General features: G+C 39.2%; 2 protein-coding genes across 2 annotated transcripts; both read right to left on the bottom strand.

The window, feature by feature from the left end:
- Positions 1–430: 430 nt before the first annotated feature.
- LOC149108503 (uncharacterized) lies at positions 431–10,701 on the bottom strand. Its single transcript, XM_089295287.1, has 12 exons — positions 10,395–10,701; positions 9,375–9,550; positions 9,090–9,262; positions 8,246–8,355; positions 5,156–5,450; positions 3,143–3,336; positions 2,621–2,796; positions 2,320–2,492; positions 1,921–2,001; positions 1,277–1,452; positions 856–928; positions 431–558 (listed from the first exon to the last, which is right to left on the bottom strand). The coding sequence occupies exons 1-12, from the start codon at positions 10,467–10,469 to the stop codon at positions 431–433; spliced, it is 1,830 nt and encodes a 609-aa protein (XP_089151413.1). The 5' UTR covers positions 10,470–10,701.
- Positions 10,702–13,206: 2,505 nt separating this feature from the next.
- LOC149108502 (MAM domain-containing protein 2-like) lies at positions 13,207–18,970 on the bottom strand. Its single transcript, XM_089295286.1, has 7 exons — positions 18,901–18,970; positions 17,990–18,252; positions 15,176–15,299; positions 14,794–14,925; positions 14,035–14,294; positions 13,569–13,683; positions 13,207–13,223 (listed from the first exon to the last, which is right to left on the bottom strand). The coding sequence occupies exons 1-7, from the start codon at positions 18,968–18,970 to the stop codon at positions 13,207–13,209; spliced, it is 981 nt and encodes a 326-aa protein (XP_089151412.1).

The raw sequence follows: 18,970 nt of genomic DNA, 5'->3' as shown, positions 1-18,970 counted from the left end.
GCACGCAACACATTGCAACATTGTTGCATACGTTCGGCAATCTTGTTGCAATATGTTGGAACGTTTGTATGGTCCAGAGTGGCCAAATGTGTGCAAACATAACCTCCTTTGAAGGTACTCCACCAGTGGGTCAGTCGCTTTCCATGTGAGATGATTGATTGTATTATATCTTGTCATTCATAACGCTCAAGATATAGCCTAGGGTAGCCAAGTCTTAAACAGAACAAAAAGTCAACTTCATTGTCCCTTACACTCTAGATCATCAACAGAGTTTACGGCTCATTTTTTAGTGTAAAGAAAGTTATTAATCCAATTTACAAGAAAAAGGTTTGTTACAGAAGAACACAATTTTTTTCAACTTGAAGGTCAAAGCAACAACAGGAGAATGAACGTTCCACAGAAACACAAGTGCAACAATATATTTATAGATTCAATTGTTCAACTTGCCTGGATATTGAATGAAGGCGCTGTTTAGCGATAACTTCCATTTGTCTTTCTCAACAACGCTGGTCCAACCGCAATATCCAAGGTCAAAAGAACATTCTTCAAGTGTTGCAGCTGACAACGAAATAAACCGGGTGCATCATGTAAGACCAGGGAGTTTCTTCCCTATATGTCAAACTCTGGAGGGAAACCGTTTTTAAGAAAGAGCAGAACCAGACAGATACAATACAATCACAATACAATACAATCCTTTATTTATCCACGTAACATTTAGGAGTAATAAAAACTCGTTAAAACATGTGCGTGCTAAAAAATGGAAACAATAAAATATTTATTAAACTTAACTAATATAGATTGTCGTTAACTGTCCAGGAATTTACTTTCCCAACGCCGTCAATAGAAATCGTTTACCTTGAATGTGAATATGTCCTAGCACTCTCTCGCCAATAATTTGCTGTGAATTGTTGACAGATGAAAAACTGACCTGTTAAAGAAAGTTAAATCCGAAACAAATGAACACAGTGCGTATTCAGTCTCCTATGTTGCGCTCACTTATAATTAATTATTCATCCTATTACAGTATTTACTCTCTTTCTGTAAACATCATGCAAATAAAATGCAAACAAAGCAGGGACGAAGAATAAAAGCAACTAAACCTGTAACTCTTGATCATGACTTTTGTATTCTAATAACATCACCAAAGTTGTTCATCACCTTTTTCATACTATTTTTCCACAAATCGTCCTGGGTTTCGTAAGCTATCTCAAGATGATCAAGTCGGAAATTCTCATGACCAAGTTTATTTTCTACACAACAACAGGTAATAACAGACCTTTATTGCAGAATATCCAGGTTGTCGGTCCGTGTTAAAGGTAGTTGTGAATGATGTGTTTACACAAGAAAAGTTAAGCGCCGAATTCAACGTTACATTTTCTCCAAGGGTTGAGATGTTCAGTTCCAACGGGCAATTCGGGCAATATACACCTTCACAGCAGAACTGGTAAAAACCTGTTGTGCAAAATAAAACGATACGACACGACATGGGTTTTATATCTCTATAATAATGTCTGACGAATATTTTGAAATTTTGAATTGAACTAGAACGTGCAAAAAATCGAAAAGTTCAAAATGAAGGTCACTGGCAAATACAAGTGTTAAAGAGTGAAATTCTTGTTATCAGTAAAAGAGTGGTATTGCGCTCTCCAGCACGAGTATTATTATCTGAGGAATCTTAGGTACAATTCTACAATTAGAACAATTAAAAAAAATTATTTAGAATATTCGGCCTTGGGCCTCGTCAACTAACACCTCATAGAAATTGACAGCGAATAACCTAACTGTTAATTATTTTTTTCACTTCAATATCTACAGAAGTCTTACTACCTTTGATGTTAAAGACGCAACATATCGTTAAAATTTCTTCCATCGTTTTATCAATTTATGTTTGACTGGTCTGGTTTGCTCTAGGGAACTAACCTGAAATACGAAACTTTGATCCAACGACAGCAGACAAAAGCGTTTCATTATCCTGCAGTGTCACCTTTAATCTGCGTGTTCCTGTTGAAAATTCAAGTCCAAAAGAGAGTTATCGAAAAAATGACATAGTTGGGTATGCAATCGTACAGAAAACCCTCTTGAACATTGCTTAAAAGATCTTATATAAGTTAAAAAGTGGCAAGATATTGTATCGAGAAGACCTTTTTCCATGTGTGCAATTCCTCAACGAAAACTAAACTTGCTAAGTGGATTGGTTTCTTGAAACGGATTTTCTTCAAAAAAGTATATCACTAAAGTCATGACAGCCAAGATTTTCCTTTTTCTTAATAATGGTAAATGCATTGTACATTTTAAAATAAGAACCCACAGCAATGTTACCTGGTTGAGTCCGAAAGAGTCTTGTTCCAGGAATAGGGCGTTCATACTCTCCATTTGGTTTGCGCATGCCCACAGCTGCGTGGTCTCTTCCCCAACGCTCATACATAAAAACCTCCATTTTATAAATACGACATTCGTCAAGAAAAATTGGTTGCGACACTTGTTGTGGGTGCCTTTAAAACAAGAGAGAAAAAAGGGTAAGAAAGAGTAAAAAGAAACAATTAACATCCCGGATAACGTAAAAAAAAAATATTCAAGTTAAAAGAAAAAACTCTCAAGGTCACATTCGTGTGGTGCTCACTTGTTCCACTGAAGATGCCCGGTCCATGATTTAAAAGCAATGATTAGCTGCTTGGTTAAGCTCTCCTCAGCTTTCGTGTTCCGGCTTTCTGTGCCATACTCATCTACATCGTACTTCCACAACTCACACCAATCATCGCACGACACGTAAAATGTGTAATTGCCACTATCAGGGACCTGTAAAATTATATACACTTCATAATTTCAATAACAAGAGGAACATTGTGTATTGACTGCTACTTTCCCACGCTAAATTCTAGTTGTAGAACGACTCCGTAGAAGTCATTTTTAAGAATCTTCTTCGAGAAAGAACGAAAGTTCTATGGCAAACGGTGCTAAAATACTATATAATCTCTTTCCAAATCACTTCCGTTGCTCGTATAGTATCAGTTGCCATCTTAACCCCAGCAATAATATCAGTTTGTAAAAGGTTAAAGCATATCCAATAATAATTACCCGAGACAAATACAAAGAAATTACGCACTTCTCATTTATTACACTTCAATGGGAAATCGAAGTTTACCTGTAGGTAGCTTGTTAATCGTTGAACGTAATTATTTCCTACGTCGACTGGTGCATCAAAATCGCGCAACTTCATCTGGCTTTGAGGTGGAGTCTTGAAAACGGGATGTTGGCGTATGGTTGCCACTCTGTTCAGGTCCATATTAACTTTATACCACACTTCACGCAAAACTCCGCGAGCCTGTCCAATAAACTCTACCACAGACAAAATGTGAAACAACTCTTGAGGTGTCTTGTAAAAAACACACTATAGTGCAGGTACAAAACTTTACCGATAAACATACATAGAAATTACTTTTTAGCATGACTAGACTAACATGTATGACATACAGTGTATATGTCACAAGTGTGACATCCATGTGTCCCGTAAATGATATACATATGTCACATGCGTGACATACATTTTTTTTTTTTTTTTTTTTTTTTATGCGTGACATACATGTCTCATACGGGTAACCTTCACAGATCACATGAATGACATATATATGTCACATGCGTGACATCAGAGAGTCATATGCATGGATGACATCCTAACAATTACAACGTACACGTGAATCAATGGACATGAACGTTGCTCCTAAATTCTTAGTTTAAATTTCTATAAGAAATTTGTCTCCTCCGATATACATGGTCGCGTAAAATCACATTTTAAAGCCCCCCCCGGATAAGTGCGTTCCTTTTGTGTTTCTCTACAAACATCCAAATTTTTAATCGAAAGTTATAGGCGTAAACAAGTGGCTGTGGAGTTTAGAACAATAATTATAACGATACCAAAGGAAGAAACAAATCTTCATGCATACATATCAACGCGATGAGGTTTGTTCCACAGTTCATTTACAACACAACTGTTCAACGACAATGTTTTGGAGTACGGTAACATAGCAAACAGCTAGCTACAATCCGGCAGTTTTCTATCACGCAAATTTTTGTAGCCTCCTACAATGAACTCTGAGCCTTCCATATTCCTTTCCTCACTTGCGCTTTGTGCTTCTTGCTCCCGTAACTTTAATACACACATGGTAATTCAATTCCACCTCCACAGTAACCCAAGTGCCCTCCGGTGTCTTCCTTGCTTCCCCAGTAATTTCACCCATCATGCTTGTCAGTATCCCGTCTTTTAAGAATGGACAAAGAACTTGCGCTAACGCATAGGGCGAGTGACGAGTCAGACGTTGACAAAGATGATGATGACGACGAATTTGAAACTGCAGTTGACTGTTTAAAACTGCAGCTGAACTTTGTTAATGATTGTGCTACTGCGGCCTTAGTAACCACTTAAATTGGAGCTATGCAAACTATAGAATTGTTCTGAACATTGAAATACAAATACCGTATGAACTTTGTTAATTCTACCTAAAGGACCGTTTCACGGCAAACAGGCAAATTGATAACCTTAAGGCTTGTAGATTTTAGACTCCCTTTCCAGTTGGTTCAGTCACATTAGTGTTTTATAGATGTTTTTGAAATAAAATCTCCGTTTATTGTGAGGACCAATAAATGTGTTATAAATGTAATAGCTCCAAATGTAATGGTATGTTAGCTTTAATTCGTTTCTCAGATACGTTTTATCTCGTCGTTCCGAAACATTGTTTTTTACTTAGTTTATATGCCCCCCGATATAAGCCCTCCTCCTCCCCCCCCCCCCCCCCCCGCTTATAAGCCCACCCAAAACCCCATATGAAGTTATATAAGCGCAGGGCTTTAAAGTGGGATTTTACGGTATACGAAATACGTTATGTAACGAAGAAAGGCATCAGGTAGCAGGCAAGGCAGGTCTTCACGCTTCAGGTCTTGTAATTTAGGGGAGAAAGAGGAAAGGAAAAACGGAGGACTGCAGAGGGCTTTATTCCTCGTTGTCAAGATTTTTTCTTGACTTATTCTGAAAACTTTTCAGCAGTCAAGAATTGACTAGCCAGACTAATAATTTTCAAAGAGTATTCATAGTTTATACACTGTATTGACCGGAAAGACTGCTTGTAAAGAAACAGTTAGGAGGTAGCCACGTGTAACTCACCAAACGTTTTCACGACAACTTGGCACAGAACTAGCGTGACATCATCCCCAATCAGCGTCACTGTCACGGAACTGCCGCGCGCCGCTGGAGAACAGAGAAATTTGTAGTCCTGAGTTTTCCCACCATATTCCATGGATTCTGTACACGTTGGATCTAAACCGGTTGGACTGGTACTGGATACAGTGATTTTGATCATGCCAATGTCACGTGAACAGCAATCGATTTTATCGGTGATCTCAACAGATTCAACATACAGTGTTTTTTCAAGGGTTACTTGCCACCAAGGGTTCGACTCCTAAATGAAAGAAAAAACAAACAAACAAACAAACAGACAACAACAACAACAAAAAAAACGTTAAACATTGAAAGTGAAAAGAACTTAACAAGCAACTTAGACCACGCTTCAAGGTGGGGAACATTGGTCCCTGCTCCACCCACGGTGGAGCATAGGTGGAGTATACACAAAGAAGCAAAGATGATGGCAGTTAGATTTTAGCATAGGATGGACTAGGAAAGGCCTGCTCTTTTGGGAGGACAATACGTCGCATGATACAATGGTACCATCCTTGAGATATCCGGACCTATTCCCTACCAACAGGCCTTTATTAACTAGACAACTTCAATTACCTAATAGAAAGAAATAAGAAAAACAACTGTGATGCAAATAAAAACATTACATTAGTGTCAGGTGATCTACATTCTGACGAAGGGTAGTTGAAGAAGTGAGCAAGGAAAAAGCTACCAGTTGAGAGATGGAGGACAGGAAGCAACAAAGGGAGGGTCAATCTGAAACAAAGGGATTTTACTAAGTGGGGATTGGCCGAGAGTAGAGCTGGGGCAGAGCATGCCATAATAGCGGAGCTCCGGCGGCCGAAGGGCCGCCAAGCGGAGCCCCATACTCATATAGGAAAAAAAAGGAAACCCGTAAATCGATTTTTTCATGGTTATCATGGCTAGCGGCATTGCTCGTGGGCTCGTACGCACGACAACGGAGTCACACAAGATGGAGGCCATACTCCAGCGAACAGGTTGAAAGAGTTTATAGCGTCCTACTTTAATATTGGACATCCATGTTATGGTCAATTGACCCCTGTCAAAACAAAGTATCCGCTGACCAGTATTACGTAACCATATCGCAGGCTCAAAAATTCATCGAGGTCACTTGTTTTTGGAAGTTGACCGCGGAGTCAGGTTAAGTTAATTTGTTGTAATTAGGGCCAGACTGTTCGAAAGCTGCTTAATTCTAACCCCGAATTAAAAGTTAACTCAAGTACAAATTTTTCTTGTTTTGGAGTGGAATGTCGTTCGTAGTGGTGTACCCCAGGGGTCAATATTAGGACCGCTTCTTTTTAATATTTTTATGAATGATTTGGCCTATGCTAGAGCAGCTTATTAAGCTTTGCAGACGACACCAATTTACATGCTTCAAACGAATGTCCCCGCGCAGTAGAAAACATGATTAACCAAGATCTGTTCAATGCCACCTCTTGGTTTAAACAAAACGGAATGATCGCCAACCCGACAAAATATAACGCCATGGTGTTAGGAAGTGCAAATCAGTGTGGCATCAGCATCGAATGTGCGGGTAAAGAGATTCCAGTATCCAAGGAGATAAAACTACTGGGCATAACTTAGACGAAAAACTAAAATTTGATTCACACATTGCGGACATTTGTCGCAAGGTGGGGAGCCAAATAAACGCTCTAAGCAGGTTAAAGAACATTCTACCTTGCAAAACGAAGGAATCCTTGCGTCGAGCTTTTATTTTACCATATTTTTCTTATTGTAGTCAGGTTTGGTATCACTGTGGAAGAAGGAATATAGAAAAACTGGAAAGAAATGCGAGGGCCTTGAGATTTGTGTACAGCGACGAGATCTCGACGTACGAAGCGCTCTTAGGGCGTATCGGATCAACATCAACCTTAGAAAATCGTCGCACTCAAGACATGTTACTGACTGTGAACAATATTATTCAAGGCAGGGCTCCATCCAGTTTCAAAAATCTTATAACTGAGAAGAGAACGGCGTACAATCTTCGCGGAAATTTTAATCTTTCCATACCTAAAGTGAACACTACCAGATATGGTCTTTAAAAGTCGTGGCGTTATGCTGCAGCAAAGCAGTGGAATATGCTAACTCGTGATATTCGTTTCCTGGCAGGCTCAAAAGACTTTTCGAAAAAGATTCGGCAAACTGATTTTCATGTTTAATACACTTTGATTATATTTTATCGCTTTTAGCTCGTTTTTTTTTTTTTTTTTTTTAAGTGATTTTTAAATTACCTTGATGTAAATACCATTTTTTAACGCTTTTATAATGTTGTACATTACTTAATTTAAATCGTGGAGCACCTGGAAACTAGCGAACAGCTAAGTGTGTACTTTTCCACGTTAAATAAAGTATGTCTATGTCTTGTTTTCACATGTTTTTCACTGCTTTTGTTTCGTGCAGTTTGAGATTATTAAAACTCAAAACAGAAGGCCAAACAATATACAGAACACCTGACCGCAAAGTTACAAAACTCAAATCAAAATTCTCGCTTATCCTGTGTTAGCGTGATCGCGCTTTGAACAACCCGGCCCAGGAGCTCCGCTTTTAGGCCTTGCTAGATCTATGTATTAATGGGGTAAACCACTGGGAGCTTTGTCACACGAGTTTCCATACAGAAACAAATATTCAAAATAGTCAGACATTGAATCTGACCTACTGCATACTAACGGACGTGATTTGGCAGGACTGGCTACGAGCCAATAATGCTGTGACGAGGATGTGAAGCAAACAGAACATCAACCACAGTTTAATTGATTAAACTTCTAATAAACTGATGGAAAAGAAACTATAACGCCTGTAAGGAAAAGCTGACACGGTACACTTTGTCTCCACCATCACCGCATGCAACACTCCCACCATTTGTGTTCATATATGACAAGCGAATGTTATGTTTGAGGCGACTGTAATGAGGGAATGTGGCCGAATAGTTTAGGCCGCTGGTATTGTAATCCGGAGGTCCCAGCTTCAAGCCTCCCTCTCCTCGGTTTCGTTTCGTTTATTTTGTTTCATTTGTATGTTTACTCTTGCACTATTTCTTACCTTTTCGGAACGATAGCAAGTGGCGTAAGATCTATCAATGGCCATTAGGGGATCAAATGGTAACAGAACACTTGAACTTTGTGTCATATTACTCTGTGACAATGAACTTACTGCATGAAAGAAAGTAAAACAAAAATAAATGCAATGAACAAACCAATCACAACGCATAATCATAAAGCTTGTCAGGCAACTGCGCTATATTTACGGTGTCTTGATACAGTTTTTTTGGACCATACCAAAACTTTTCAAACAGCTTGTCACTAGTCTTCTTTTCATTAGATCAATGTGAAAGTTACACCGGCAGTACTTGAAAATGGATTGAAGTTTGGTATTATGTATTTCCTAAGGCAACCGATATTTTAAAACCGGTTTAACATGAATTTTGCACGAACCAAATGCGATATAAAAAAGTTAATATCAATGTCTTAAACTATGTAGTATGACAAGTAGAATATGCAATTTCCGAGCAAACGGAGGCGAACTACTCCTGTAAACCCTTCTGGAATTGCGGCCCACTTTCTTGTTGATTAAAACATCAACATCTCATGGAAAATTGTTACAGTTGGAAAGATTTAACTTTGGAAGGATTTAATTTAGCGCGAAAAACTTTAGCCGCTGGACGCTTCAGAGTAGATAAAGTACGCTTTCTCGTTCGGATTTCCCCGTGGATGACCAAGAGAAACTTTTTCAATTTAAGTAATTCTTTACCTAACGCTAAACTTGCCCCATAGAATCTTTTCAGTCTTTTCTTGCGTCGCAAAGCACTAGATTCATGACAGTCAAGGTTTCTTTTAATAATGGTAAATACATGGTCGGGTTTAAAATAAGAACACTGCAGTGTTACCTGGTTTAATCCAAAACAGTCTTCTTCCACGAATAGGGCGTTCATACTTTCCACTTGGTGTGCGCATGCCCACAGATACGTGGTCTCCACGCCAAATTTCACGCATAAAGACCTCCATTTGATAAATATGACTTTTGACGAGAAAAATTGGTTGCGACATTTGTTGTCGGTATCTTAAAAAAGGGAGACAGAAGGGTAAGATAGAGGAAAACATCCCGGGTAACTGACGTAAAAATATTCAAGTTCAAAAAGAAACTTTCAAAGAAATGTTTGTGTGTCGCTCACTTGTTCCACTGGAGACGCCCAGTCCATGCATAAAGAGCAATGATTGGTTTCTTGGTTAAGCTCTCCTCAGATTTCTTGTTCTGGTTTTCCATACCAAACTCATCTACATCGTACTTCCACAATTCACACCAATCATCGCATGACAGGTAAAATGTATAATTACCACTATCAGGGACCTAAAAGCAAGGAACAGAAACACATATGTGTTGATTGCTGCGAATACTCAACCAAAGTTTTGTTGTAATACCACTCCGTAGGCGTTATTTTCATAACTCTTCATGAGGAGCTTTGACCGCGAAAAAAATTCTCAGCGGGATGCAAGAAAATGATCCGCCTCCTGATCTGCGGAGTGTAAAGAGTTGTCAATTAAGCCTTCGCGTATCTGTCGACAGAACATTATGAGTTGTTTGCCGGCTGATTATTTTCTCAGTTCTAACACAATGCTAAATAATCCATACTACGGTTCGAAATTATTAGCGCACCGTGACTCTTTGACAATGATCGGACAATCGAATCGTTCGGGCTCACCGGGAGCCTGTTCGCAGGCTAAAAACCCGTCGAGTTTATTAAAACAGTAGTGACAAGGCGGCCTTAATTTGGACATTTAATAGTTCGCTGTTACGCGGTTATACACTGGAAAGCGGGACTAAATATGAAACTTATCGCTTCGTTTTGAAATCGCTGCTTTTTGCTTTCAGTAAGTTCCATTCAAAGCGAAATCTTGGCATAAATTCTGCGAGATGCGGGCGGGAATCCACACTCAGCCTAATTTGCATATTTTTTTTTGCGGGTCAAAGCTCGTCATGTCGGGGAAGAACGTGCCATTCTTATGGCAAACGGTACTAATTAAAAATCACTTGGCAGTTGCTGGTATAGTAGCAGTAGCATCCTAACTCCCAACAATAATGTTAGTATTCAAAAGGTTAAGGCATAGCCAGTTGCCCGACAGAAATACAAAGAAACTGCTTCTCCATTACCACTTTTTTTGAAGCGCGTTTTAATGGTAAATCGAACGTTTACCTGTATGTAGCTTGTTAATCGTTGAACGTAATAGTCTGCTACGTCGACTGGTGCATCGAAATCCCGCAAAATCATCTGGCTGTGAGGTGGAGTCTTGAAAACGGGCTGTTCGCGAATAGTTGCTACTCCGCTTTGAAGGTTATTTACCTGATACCACACTTCACGCAAAACTCCGAGAGCCTGTCCCGAAAACTCTACAACAGACAAAATATGCAACAAGTAGTAAGGGCTACTTTTTAGTCGTCAGATTTATCTTGTAAAATTTATCCCCGACCATTCAGAGGACCATTCAGCATGACCAGACCAACATCTATTACACGCTATATGAAAATGACACGTGCGTGTGTTCCATGGATGGCATACACGTATGACATGCGTGACATCATATGTTGTATGAAACACAAAATGTAAAAAAGAAAGGCATCAGGTAAAGCAGGTCTGTTCGCTTCAAAGGTCATTGAGTGAGAAACAAAACATGTAATAAGAAATGTAAGGAGCAGAAAGGAAAGGAAAAACGGGGAACTGTGGAGGGCTTCACACCTCGCCGCCCAAAAAATAATAATCACGCTGCCAGACCCGAAACACACATTTAATGTTGATTCTTTCTAAAAACGTTTTAGAACTCAATAATTGACTAGCCAACCTAAAGAGGAGGTAGCCACGTGTCACTTACATTGTTTACCAATGGTTTTCACGACAACTCGGCAGAAACATAGCGTGACATGATCCCCAATCAGAGATCAAAGATTATCCTTTAAGGTTTGGGACAGAACCCTTCTTTCTAGGAACAACATTTTTGAACATGCGAGATAAACACTCTGAACTCCAGTTTTGAAGCATCCTGGACGCTGAAATAACTTTTCATAATAAAAGTAGAGTCTTGTCTCGATTTTTGATATCCATTGAATAACCGTCCAGTCATTCAATTTTCCTTTTGGAACCTGCTTCAAAAAATATAGAAACTTTTTCCTTACCTTCAGTGACACTGTGAGCATAAAAAGAGAAAGTTTGTTTTGCTTTGCAACAAATCACATTTCCGTGATCATAGAGGCTAATCATTGGTCCATAATTACTCCTGTCGATCAAATAAACTCTCCTGGAATTACTTCCCACTCTCTCCTTATTTAGGAGGACAACATCTAATGGAAATCTGTCATAGCTAGAAGGATCCAACTGTGATGTGACAAAACTTTCACCGCTTGAAGCTTCAGAGTAGATAAAGTATGCTGTCTCGTTCGGATTTCCTCGTGGATGCCCGAGAGTGAATCGGAATTCTTCGAAGTACAGACTGTGTTCGGAGGGTTGAGTGAAAATTCGAAAGTCTTTGCCATTGTAAGAGTACACGTAGTATATCGTCTCTTCTGCAAATGAAATATCCAGGAATAAAGAAATGCATTGAGTAACTTTATACAATCTGATTTCTAAATATATCTAGATTAATATTAATAGGCGTAGTGTTTCCATTTACTCGCTGACATGGACAACAAGATTCACGATTAAAATAAATAATCGTAAAGACACAGTGCTACGCTGAAAACGATGCAAATCAACGCAAAAAATACCCAAAGTTAAGCGAGAAACAGGAGAACAAGTTAATTACCTGTTTGGTTAGTTGGCAGACGCGTTATAAGTTAATTGACAACATGCAGATATAAGCAATTCTTGGGGTAGTTGAAATGGACTGAGAAATCGATACCATGAAATAACGGTAGGTACACTATTACTACCTGTTTGATTACAAGTTCCTCTTTCAAACGAAAGGTCGTCCAGTGCTGCATCCCCCTTATCACTGCTACCTCTAATTCCGTCAACACTTATCTAGTAATGAACAACAAAGAAAAGTAGCCTTGTTTACAAGATATATTCCCCCAGGTCGAGCAGTCAATATTATACTTTGTGACTGATAATAACAGCGAAATGTTAGGTCTGTTGGCCAGAGGCTGACAGCATGACAATTGAAAACATTAAACATCTACAACTCACAAGTCTCGTTAATGCTTATTTTTCCTTGCACACTTTGTGACCAACGATAGAAACGAATGCCCTGTATATTTGCTGGCCTAAGGGCAACACATTTTATTTCATATCTGATCATTTTTCTTTTTATCAAACGCTGTAAAACAAACATTTTACAACTCACTTGATAACTTGAAGTCTCGTTGATGCTTATCTTTCCTTGTATCCAATGGTTTCCTTGATCTCGACACCTCAACCAAACAGGTTTTAACCTGTTTGTAGCCTGGAATTTTATGTATACAACAACACAGCTCATGGTGGCGCCATACATGTGGTAGAAGAACGTCATACATTGCGGTCCCTGCATCCAAGGACTTTCAAGTCGCGCAGTGTCTCCTAGCTGTCGTGGACTAGAGGTTTCAAGATAAATGTACATACCAGTTCCTTGATTAAAAAAAAAAATTATTAGTAAAAGTAATTGCAATTTTGATGACATTTACGGGTATTGTGATAAGTTTCTGTCTGTTTGCTCTCCTTTTTCTTTCTTTCAAAATTTACCATTCCTTGTTATGTTTCCACATAACAAGGAATAACAAAGCCATTATCTTGAGTTAAGCGAGACAACCACGCTTGAGTAATCTAGAACTATAGAAACACTGGGAACTAAAGAAACAATGTCATTGCATATCACAGAAGCGGGTATCACGTTAGAGAGCTATAGTGAGGGCATTCCAACAGTCAACACTTGACACTTTCTAGCTCTTCATATTAACAAATGTATTTTACATTTTAACTCAGTATATTCTTTTACACAGTTAATAGGTTAACCTTGTACATTATACGAAGAGCTTTCATTCTAGAGTGCCAAAAAACCTGTACAAAAAAATGTGTTCATGTGTTCATGATAGCTGAGTGTCCTGACTGTAAACCTGACGTCACCTGATGTATGATCGGCGCTTGGTCCAGTCCCCGAGCTTGGAGTATTATATCTTCGTTGAGTCCATGTGAAATTAAAATTTAAATCATTCCTCCAGAAGCAAAAGTTGCTGTCAAAGTTGCAATTTCCTTGAAAAATAAACGATAGGCAGATGGTCAAATTTAGTAACACCTTAATAGTAGATGGTCGTGCATGGTTATTTAACATTATTCATTCTACACTTAACACATTTATATCACAGAGAAATAAATTACCATATGTAGTACAGGTAACATTAATACCTTGTCGATTGTTCTGGGGTTCACTTTCGTGTTCACAAAGTCCACTACTTAATGTGACGTCATCTAAAGCTATACCCCCAGCATAGTTTCTGCCAATTGTTGCTTGGAAGGAAAACTGCAATAAAAACATTTCAGTGTTCAGTATAAACTTTTTTGGAACTCTTTTTCGCGATCTCGAGAGCTAGACTTGATCTTACGATCACTCCTTCTATAATTTAACGTTTGGCTGATTTTCGATGAAATTTTCTTATCGTTACGATAATGAAACGAGGAGCTGATTGAAAATGCTTGGTATGGTCCAGAAAAAACTGTATCGAGAAACCTATATCTTTCTTATGTAAAATCATGATTGTTCCTTTAAGATTTACCATTACTATTCTCCGTATCCGAGTTTTCTTCGATCTGCCCGCATCTCAAAAATACCTTCAGAACATATAAGAACCTGAAAAATCTACTCCCCACCTACCTGGAACTCGCCAGTGTAGCCAACATCGACACTAGCCTTCATCCATTGATGAGCCTGTTTACCGGACCTTCGCCACATCAAGTAACTGTGTTGCTGTTCTCGAGGCCAAAGTAACACATCAAGATTTCCAATATCGCTTCCATTCATGTAGTAATAGAAGCGGAGACATTTCGGGCCCCGGATGAGCGGACTCAACAGCTGTGCAAACTGATTCACTTGCGCAGATTGTGATTCTTCTACGTAAATATACTCTCCACCTCCTAAAGAATAAGAGGCATGCTGAAGAAAAGTCACTATACGGCGAGGAATGCACCACACTGAGAAAACAGTATATTTTCTGATTAAATTACAAACACTTGACTTCTGTTAAACTGCAAACAAACTCTTCGTTGTCTAAAACAGTCCCTCTCTCGTTTAAACCCCAATGACACCTTTCACAATCCTCCGTAGGAAAAAGATGGCGGCTGTACATTTTACCACAATACCATGCGAACCTTATACAGCCCGTAAAGTACAAGGAAAGCCATATTTTTGCAGTATTTTTCATGTGCGAACGACATTGTGTCGTTTAGGTTTGAAGGTTTTAGAACTTTTCTGTACGTTTTTATGAGCGTTGTTTAAGTTTCCGTGCGCTAAGAACTATGGGTAAATGTACCAGTCGCCATCTTTTTTCCTACGGCGGATTGCGAAGAGAAGGTAACCCTCTTTCCATCCCACCAATTTAGACCCCCTACATTGTCATTAATATGTTTTGGTTACCTGTGTGATCCTGACTCGGTCCATTCCCTTGGCTTTGGTTTCCAGATCTCGTTCGGCACCAACCGATTCGGTCATTGGGCGGTGTTAAAATCTTACGCCATCCACAGTAACTCTCATCGAAGGTACAGTTCACTAGAATTAAAAATTCAAACAGATAACTAGGAGTTAAAAGTTAACCTTATGAACAGGGATCTCTTCATTCACAACTGAGTATTGACTGCTAGCTACGGACAGCTTTGCGGTGAGAATTAAGAAGAAAACTCAGTTCCTTATGAAATATTCTGATTGCCTGGTATTTGCGATCAGGATTGCGTCTAGTACAGAGTATAACGCGAGGTAAATGAAGAGGAACACGAGTAACTTCGAGTAAGGAAAACATTACCTTCAAATGTTTCAGGTGGCGTTGGTTTGCCAAATGACACACAAGTCAAGTTCGTGCTGAAAGTGACGTCATCAACGGCGATGTTAGAAACGAATGCCATGCCAGCCACACCCTCGATTATAACCTGGAATGAGTAAATAGAGATATTTAGGTAATAAGATTAAAATAAAAGACCCTTAACATAAGTCTTTCATATCTAAAACAAACTGTTGTTTTAAAGTCCCGTAGGGACTTTTAGTGCTCGCTGTAAACTACGTAAGCAAGAGTTTTACGTGCACTAACATCATTTTTTTTCTTTTTTCAACAGCTTTAAAGAAATACAGTTAACGATAAAGATTAGCGAAAAAACTGAGCAACGACGTTTCGGTGTCATCCTGGCACCATTTTCAAGTTAAAAAATATTTGTGCGAAAAGTAAATTAATTTATACCAATGGTAGAGGTGCGAAATTGAATAAATTAAGATTAAGATAGCTGTTCAATGTTCATGTTCATTCCAATGAGGTGTCAAACACTGGTAATGAGTTCAGTGTCTGTTCAAAGCCTAAACAAATACTTTTGCGCGAATGGAGTCTGACTGTGTGTTAAGGCTCGGTTTCTTCTTGCGAATCCACAACATTTCGTGGATCAAGCAATCGAACTTTCCCTGACATTTCTTTAGGATCTTAAAGTTGTTAGTCAGGTCACCAACCGTATCAACTCGGTGTTCATTTTGAAGGTGTTTTCCGATGGCGGTAAATCGGTGTTCCTCAATGCGCTTGTAAAGATGACGGCTAGTGTAACCGACGTATTCTGCATCACACAGATCACATATATAGTTATAAACAACGCACTGTTGATTGATCAAAGGTGGTTTTGGCTCTTGTACTTTGAGATCATCGCCAATTTTACGGCTTCTGAACACCGGCTGTAGTTTGTGATCAAGTTTATTACTCAAGTCCGAGAGATGTTTCTTTACTATGTCCGCTGATTTCTGGTCTTTAAAAGGCAGGACAATGCGGTAGATATTCTCTGTTGGAGGCGTCGATCTTGTGTCTGGTGACATCACTGAATTAACGAAACGGGTGATGGTGGAGTTCACAAGAGAATCTGAGTACTTGAGGTTAGAAAAGATCAGTTTAAGGCGTTCGCATTCTGTTGAGAATAGTTCCCATGTTGAGGACAAGCGGTAAGCACGGTTTAACATGGTTTTAACTAAAGATCTTTTATAGCGGTTGTCGACATGACTTTGGTGGTGTAAGAGGAGACCAGTGTTTGTGGGTTTACGGTAAACACTTGTTACCAGCTTGCAGCCCTTCTTGCATATTTCAATGCCGACAAATGGTAGCTTACCGTTAGATGCGATCTCCATGGTGAAGGATATGGATGGATGACAGTTGTTCAAAGTCTTCAGAAAGGCTTCTGCGGTTGGTATGTCTTTCATTGTGGCTAGTGTATCATCCACGTAGCGTCTGTAGAAGTCTGGCAACTTGTTCTCGTTTTGTAGCTTTTCCTCGATAGAACAAAGAAAAGTATTGGCCATTAGGGGACCCAAGGGAGAGCCCATCGCTACTCCATCAATTTGTTGGTAGAGTTGACCGTTAAATTGAAATAGCTGGTCCTTTGTTGCTACTGACAACAGTTCAATTAGATCAGCTTTGCTGATGTTTAGATGGTGTGTTTTGTTAAACCAGTTGTCAACAAAAGCTCTATCAGCAAGGATCTCGATGGTTTCTTGTAGTGGGACGTTTGTAAATAGCGAAGAGACATCATAAGATACTAGGATGTCAGATTCGTTGAGGCTCAGATTGCGAATCTCATCAGCGAAGGAAAATGTGTCAGATATTGTGTAGCTGTTGATCGACAGGGGCTTCAGTTTATCGTCGAGCCATCTCGCGAGGGCGAAGTTGTAAGTACTTGTGGCGTGCTTACCGCTTGTCCTCAACATGGGAACTATTCTCAACAGAATGCGAACGCCTTAAACTGATCTTTTCTAACCTCAAGTACTCAGATTCTCTTGTGAACTCCACCATCACCCGTTTCGTTAATTCAGTGATGTCACCAGACACAAGATCGACGCCTCCAACAGAGAATATCTACCGCATTGTCCTGCCTTTTAAAGACCAGAAATCAGCGGACATAGTAAAGAAACATCTCTCGGACTTGAGTAATAAACTTGATCACAAACTACAGCCGGTGTTCAGAAGCCGTAAAATTGGCGATGATCTCAAAGTACAAGAGCCAAAACCACCTTTGATCAATCAACAGTGCGTTGTTTATAACTATATATGTGATCTGTGTGATGCAGAATACGTCGGTTACACTAGCCGTCATCTTTACAAGCGCATTGAGGAACACCGATTTACCGCCATCGGAAAACACCTTCAAAATGAACACCGAGTTGATACGGTTGGTGACCTGACTAACAACTTTAAGATCCTAAAGAAATGTCAGGGAAAGTTCGATTGCTTGATCCACGAAATGTTGTGGATTCGCAAGAAGAAACCGAGCCTTAACACACAGTCAGACTCCATTCGCGCAAAAGTATTTGTTTAGGCTTTGAACAGACACTGAACTCATTACCAGTGTTTGACACCTCATTGGAATGAACATGAACATTGAACAGCTATCTTAATCTTAATTTATTCAATTTCGCACCTCTACCATTGGTATAAATTAATTTACTTTTCGCACAAATATTTTTTAACTTGAAAATGGTGCCAGGATGACACCGAAACGTCGTTGCTCAGTTTTTTCGCTAATCTTTATCGTTAACTGTATTTCCAAATTTAATCTTTAAAGAAATAACCGCATAATTTAGCCCAAAAGGTTTCTACCTGGTAGGTCCCACTGATGTTTACAGCCACGCAGCCCTTAGTCCAGTTGCTTGATAAGTGGTTACCATAGCGACTCCATATCCTTTCGTCACGATCACTACCATTGCTTCTAACATACACAGACAGGGACTCAACAGTGCTGCTGTACATGAAGTAGTAAAACGTCATCCGCTGTGCGCCTCTCAGCCAAGGGCTGTTGAGCCTGGCCTTCTCGTCATATTTACGAGGAAGTGAAGTGTCGATGCAGATATATGAGCCATCACCTAGAAGAAGGAAAATTTTAATGTATTAATTTATGAGTGAAGTACACTACAATTATTTTATCTTGTAAGGTCTGGGAAAACGTTACTTTTTAGTGCGGTCGATGCATTGTATCTAACAATATAATACTTTACAAGTGAATATATGAAAGACCATATATTTGAACTGCGGAGAACGATATGAAGATATGACTGATCATATGAAGATATGATTGATCACTGCGATGATCAATCATATCTTCATGATATAATACTTTTCTCTCTCTCGTTGTCTTTTGTCAGCACATACATGAATTCTCTCACAAAAAGTTATAATTAACCCATCACATCCCAGAGGCCACAGTGGTGTTCCTAAACAATGAAATTTCTCTCCTGTGGATAACGAATTCTAGTCAATAGGCCATTTTCGTATTCTTGAACTGGAACTACCGTAGCTTGCCATTGAGGCCCGTGCGGGGGAATATCATTAAATCAACATTCGTGAGGTTCAATCAAGGAGCAGATCAAATAAAATAATATTGTAATAATATAACAATATTGGAACACTTAAATAGAGCTGCACTAGAATAACAACACTCTAAATAAACCAACATTAGCTGAGCAGCGAGCTTACAACGTCGCCTCCTCAATTTTTTTGAACAATCAACGTACCTAGCCCCGCCTGCTTGCGTGACTTAATACAACTTAGGAATTCGTCCGATAACTTGAGGGGTACTAACAT

This window comes from Orbicella faveolata, unplaced genomic scaffold, assembly GCF_042242905.1.
Source record: "Orbicella faveolata isolate gen_17 unplaced genomic scaffold, um_ofav_v1 contig_26, whole genome shotgun sequence".
Lineage (NCBI taxonomy): Eukaryota > Metazoa > Cnidaria > Anthozoa > Scleractinia > Merulinidae > Orbicella > Orbicella faveolata.
The sequence above is the reverse complement of the archived record's forward strand: the minus strand, read 5'-3'. Positions and strand labels throughout refer to the sequence as shown.

What these genes read in the sequence shown, in the direction of transcription:
- LOC149108503 (XM_089295287.1), bottom strand. Translation starts at nt 10,469, where the DNA reads ATGATTTTGCGGGATTTCGATGCACCAGTCGACGTAGCAGACTATTAC. An exon ending in ACTGTTTTGGATTAAACCAG is followed by an intron (nt 8,356 to 9,089) that starts GTAACACTGCAG and finishes TCTTTCATGCAG; the next exon opens with TAAGTTCATTGTCACAGAGT. An exon ending in GATTAACAAGCTACCTACAG is followed by an intron (nt 2,797 to 3,142) that starts GTAAACTTCGAT and finishes ATAATTTTACAG; the next exon opens with GTCCCTGATAGTGGCAATTA.
- LOC149108502 (XM_089295286.1), bottom strand. Translation starts at nt 18,970, where the DNA reads ATGTTAGTACCCCTCAAGTTATCGGACGAATTCCTAAGTTGTATTAAG. An exon ending in ACGCAAGCAGGCGGGGCTAG is followed by an intron (nt 18,253 to 18,900) that starts GTACGTTGATTG and finishes TCCTTCTTCTAG; the next exon opens with GTGATGGCTCATATATCTGC. An exon ending in GCTACACTGGCGAGTTCCAG is followed by an intron (nt 13,684 to 14,034) that starts GTAGGTGGGGAG and finishes TTTTTATTGCAG; the next exon opens with TTTTCCTTCCAAGCAACAAT.